A 5,702-nucleotide genomic window follows, 5' to 3' on the forward strand; every position below is an offset into this window, starting at 1 on the left:
AATTAAATAAAAAAATTATAAATGAAAAATTAAAACTCTGTTTTTCTTCAGCAGCTGATTCATCATTGTGGTTTCTCACCCTACTACAATACTTTAACCCTTTGAGAGTGAAGAAGTGAAAGTGAAATATCTAACATTTAGTAGAGATTGTTACAAATGTCATGACCTTACCCAAAAGGTATCTATGCTCCGATTTTAACACAAAGTATTAAGAAAAGGGTGAAATTTTACACCTAACAAGCCCAAATGGAATAAAGCCATGTGGTTCAACGACACACAAAGGTGGTCACAGACTTCTGCTGGAACATACTACAGGAACATCTGTGATCTACCACCCATCTTTCTGGAAGCTCACACAGCTATCACTCATAGCATCTGTAACACTAGATCTGAATTTTACCGTCCTTCATGTAACAGCATATTTTTAGCTGCTTTTTAACTGATTCTTTAAGGGCCAATTTCTGGAAATAGTCTCCCAACTAAAAGAAAAACCTGTAACTATTACACAGATATTAACTCCCTTGGTGTATTGACAAGCAAGACCGACCAACACCTTCCACAGCACTTTTGCCAAGGAAGTTAGCTGTTTTTCCTGTTGCACCAGCACTTTCTCCAGTGCTTTAGTTCAGCTCACCTGCCATGCTGGACATGTTAACCAGCCTCCCCTGGGATTTCCGGAGTAACGGTAAGAAGGTCTTGGACACTTCTACAGCCCCAAAGAAATTCACCTCCATGCACATCCTGTACGTACTCATGGGGAGCAGCTCCCCGTCGCCAGGGAAGCCCAGGACACCTGCATTGTTCACAACTCCCCAGAGTCCTGTAAAGAAGAAAAAGCAAAAGGCTGCTAACAGCATGAAATCAACTCCACAAAGATTGGCCTTATGAAAGCAGTGAGGATCTGCAGCTACAGACACACAGTACCAACTCCATGAACATGTATCACCATTTTTCATGTGGCTCAGAAAGCAGGAGTCATTGATATAAATACCCTGGACTGCCCACAGATGGTGGTATGGAGATGACCTACACACAAAAGCGATGATTCACCCAAAAGTTAAGAGATGCACCTTGTAAGCAGCTACATTAGTACTCTTGTTATAATGGGAAAAATAGCTGTTACCTGTATTTTGCACCTTCTCCGAGACTTTTAGAAAGGCTTCCTTGACTTGTTTGGTATTGGTTACATCCAGCTGCAGGAGAGAAAGTCTCCGAGAACAGGTCCGTCTCAGTTCCTTAGCTCCAGGTCCATCCTTATTCAAAACCCCAGCAAACACTACAAAGCCTAAGCTATCCAGGTATTTTGCCAGTGCATGTCCAATCCCAGTGTCGCTTCCTGAAAGCACCAAAAAGACTTAAAAAGTAGGTCTGTTCTAAACCATCATTAAAGGCACAAACATGCAAATGTAACGTGTAATGGAAATACATGCAAATGTAACCAAAAGGATGATGAAATCAAGTCACTAAATACATATGACAGTAGGAAGAAAAGTTCAGATATGAAGTTTTGAAAAGCTGGACCTTTGCATGTTCCACAAGGCTTGAAAGACCATGTGGTCTTTCTCTCCTGGTGTCTTTTTTAATTCCAATTTCCATTCTTATCACCTACAGAGAAACTTCTTAGCAAGGGAGGAAACATGCCACCATCTGCCCACCAAGACCCCAAATGAGGCAACACAGGGCTCTGCTAGAGAGAGGGAAGGTGTTTACAGGGTCAATGCTGCAGGAGTTTTGCAAAGGACAATGCCAGGAGGTAAATGAGAAGTTTAAGAAACTAATGCAGTTTTCACACTGTAAAGCAGAGACACATCAGCATGTACCATGATAACTGTGCTGCACCTTCCACTCTAACTGTGGCAGAGCAAGCTCCTGGATGCTGATGTGCACTGGGATCCATGGAGCGATCCCAGGGCTTGGTTATCTCCTGCAATAGCAATTTATAACATAAATGCTTGGCTTCCAAACCCACATGGCTGGAAACTCGAATGCAGGATGAAGGGCTGGGACTCCTACCAGTCTTTTCACTATTTCCTCGTTTGTGAAAGAGCTGTGGTACTCCTTACTTCACCCTACCATAAACCTATCAGGGTTAATCTGACTTTGACACACTGAGGCAGATACTACCTTAGTTATTCACAGGCCTGCTCCTGCACTCAAAATCCACAGTCAACAGAATCTGACTGCCAAAGACACTCATCTTAATCATGCTAGATCTTAATTTCTGTCTTTTAGCTGGGGCTCCAGTCCCAAAAGGTGAAAATAATTAATTTCAGGTGAAAGAAGTACAAACTAAATGTCTGGATTAGTCAGCGCAAGATGTTGAAAAGAATTTCTTGTTCTCTTCTTAATTATTTAAAGAAAAAAAAGTGCTTTTCAGTATTTTTTAAATCTGCAGTTTGTTGAAGATGTACCAGAGCACCACATATATCACACGAAGCTTCTTGCAGCCCTGACCAAAAAGAGAAGAAAAAATCTGCATTCTTGGAATTCCCTAAAGAGACATGAAGAGGCCTGCAAATATCCCAAAGACATATCAGATTTCTGGGTTTGGGGGTGGGGTGTCTTTCCCTTTTGTTCTTTTAGTAAAAAACCCTATTTCTAGATCAAATCCTTCTCCTTTCATCCTTCCCAGCAAGTACACAGCCACAGATACAGATATTACTTAGGTTTTACAACACAGCTTTAACTTGTTGATCACTCTGCCACTTCCCAACTAGGGATGGGTGTAGCAACCCCAAGAAGGAAATAAGAAGCAGTGTTTATCTGGGCCTGCCAGCAGGTTTGTCCCCAGCTTTTATCAAAACAAGTCTGATTTAAATTTCAGACCTGTTATTGACATCCAGAGAAACATTACCCTTCAACTCAAAAAATTCAAACAGTTGTTAATCTGCTACAGGGAAGAAAGAGAGAATTCCCTCCTCCCCATTTGTATGTCAAAACCAAAACTGTGTGAATGATCAAAAGATTTATTATAGGAAAGGCAGTCACTACTGTCTGTAACTGAACCATTACTGAGCATTTATCATAGGCTCACACTAAGCATCAAGTCTCACATCAAGAATGAGAAGACCAAGTTAACTGGAGAAACTCATCCTACTGCACACAGCATAACTGAGGAAAGAATTCCACAATTCCTACTAATTTGGATCTTCATGGGAACCTAATCTTTTACAGAAACTGGCTATCGGATCTACCAAACTACACTAATGTGCTTGCATGCCCAGGAGCTTCTGTTTAAGGACACTGAAGTGCTCACTCCCAGGAAGAGGATCAATACAAATGTTTCACCAGTCACTTAAAGCAGGCTTTAAGACCGCTCAGATGCCCACAGTTATTCATGTGAAAAAGCATTTTGACAACTGGACACAGTTTTCCCTTCCCATGGTACTCTGGTGAACTGTCAGCTTAAATAAATAACACAGAGCAGCACCTGTACAAGAGACATCTAAAGAGGGCCAGAACAATATCTGACAAAACCCAGGGAGATAAACACAGAGATCATTACTCCATCCTTTGGCAGCTACCTCACCAGTGATATGTGGTAGCTACCCAGAACACAGCAGCATTCCTCAACCCGAAGGGCTGAAAGGGGTGGTGGTGGCAGTATAAATAAATAAATAGAATCACCATTTCCCATGAAGTGCCTGCCTCAGGTCTTTTTTAAATTGCAGAAACTGACATCAAAAATTGATTTAAAGGCACCTTACACCTGCAAAACATCCAGTAGTCGGTATGGAGAGAAGTACTAAAATCAAAACAATTTAACCAAGAAATGTGTTGAGCAAAACTTCCATTCCAGTTGATGGAGGGTTTGATTGATTGCATACCAGTCTGGATTCAAAGAAAGATCAAGAAGAGCCTCCTCAGATGTGTCAGCTGTCGGAGGTGTCCAAACTTGCATTTCCTCAGGACACTTACAGCACAGGTACAGAGAAAGCACAATCACTTGCTGGAATATCCCCAACTATTCTTCACTTCCCTATATTGCTCTAATTCATATTCTCTAGGGCTGGTAAGCTCAGAGAGTGCTTTTCCCTGAAGAACTGCAGTCTTACAAAAAGCAAGGAGATGCCCAAATACAAGCACAACCCCTGTGTCTGCAATGGTGGGAAAAGAGGGCCCCCCCGCCCAATATCCATCTTCATCTGATGCACCTCCAGGGAGAAACCCAGCTGTGAGGGGAGAACTTACCTTGTTCTCTCTTAACTTTTGTATTTCACCCCCATATTAATGCTTGCTAGGCAAATCTAAGTAATTTTCAGGCATCCCTATAAAACAAAATGATATTCTGCAAGAAATAGCTATATAAACTAAAGCAACTTCATTCAGCTTTCCAGAGGAGAAAAACAGAAAATAAAACAAAAGATAAAAAAAAGAGCAAGTTAACAATACAAGAAGCAGTTGGCAAGCACTCCAGTTTAAAGGTTTGATTAACACAAATAAACAACATCTAAAGTTTTAGAAGAAGCGGGAGAAAAGCCATAAAGCCACAAAAATGCCATCCTTGCAAAATAAAAGTGAGGTTTGTGTAGATCAGAGTGTTAACAGAGACTCAATTAATTAGCTCTGAACTTTCTCTGCTAATGAAGGAAATTACTCGGTGTCGAATGATTTCATACATCATTTCAAAGAGATGTCACCAAACTACTGTCTTGGAAATACATGCAGAATAGACACAGCATGTACTGTCTAAATGCGCATACCAAAAGATAACCAAACATCCATAATCAGTACAATAAATTCTAGTAAACACAAGTAATGTATGAATATCGTGTTCTGAGGGCTCCCAGAAGTTAATGTCTCTCTCAAAAAACTAGAAAACCATAAGCATTCTTCTGCTTTTTGCACTGGTTAATTTCACAACTACGTCTAAAAAGCTACTTGTAAAGATTAAATGAGACACTAAAAAATAATGGCATCTATTAAAATGCTTTTCTATTTAATTTCAGAACACTTATTTACAAAAAAAAAAAATAATAATCTCAGGCAAAGCAAATAAAATGAGCAAAAAAACCCCAAACAATGAAAGGAAACCTTACGAGCATGCATTTCATAGATACCTAATCCAAGGACACAAAGTTTTCCAGACCACTTGTGAGAAAAGCCAGTTTTTGCTTCCCGAAGCACGCCTGCAGCACCCTACCTGTAATAAGCACAGCTTTGTCACCCACAGGCAGCAGCACCGTGCTACTCAGGTACATGGAGGAGACGAGGCACGAGGCACAGAACACCACCAGCCCCTCACCAGTGCCCAGCATGGCCACGCACAGCAGCCCCAGCAAGGCAGGCAGGAGGCTCCAGACCAGTATATTTTCTTTACCCACTGGGCTCCTCTTGGCTGTGCAGAGCACAGTCACCCCAAAAAGCGCAGTGATGCCCACGGAGAGCCATCCAAGGGGGTTGTCAGCAAGAGCATCCATAGCAAGGGTGAGAAGCAGGCACACACACACCCCACCACCGGCTGGGTAAAAGCAGGTATTGCTAAATGCAGCATGTGTTATATACAGGCAGGGGGTGGGGCAGAGAAAGGGGACTCTGTTTAAAGGTTTGACATAATCTCACTTACCCTTGGCATCAGAAAGAAAGCAGAAGCCTTCCTTTTCTTACCTTTTATTCCTTCTGCCTGACAGCTCCACCTTCTGAACACTATGCTGACTGGATAATGATTGACAGCACTGGGAACAGACATGATGTAGCAAGTG

General features: G+C 41.7%; 1 protein-coding gene across 1 annotated transcript; it reads right to left on the reverse strand.

The window, feature by feature from the left end:
* Positions 1 to 620: 620 nt before the first annotated feature.
* On the reverse strand, positions 621 to 5,420 carry LOC104406080 (estradiol 17-beta-dehydrogenase 2-like). The gene is made up of 3 exons (XM_010014959.1): positions 5,144 to 5,420; positions 1,124 to 1,336; positions 621 to 820 (listed from the first exon to the last, which is right to left on the reverse strand). Exons 1-3 carry the CDS (start codon positions 5,418 to 5,420, stop codon positions 621 to 623), a joined length of 690 nt encoding a protein of 229 aa, XP_010013261.1.
* Between the last annotated feature and the right edge of the window lie 282 nt (positions 5,421 to 5,702).

Source organism: Nestor notabilis, unplaced genomic scaffold (assembly GCF_000696875.1).
Source record: "Nestor notabilis isolate BGI_N333 unplaced genomic scaffold, ASM69687v1 scaffold32475, whole genome shotgun sequence".
NCBI classification, from domain to species: Eukaryota; Metazoa; Chordata; class Aves; order Psittaciformes; family Psittacidae; genus Nestor; species Nestor notabilis.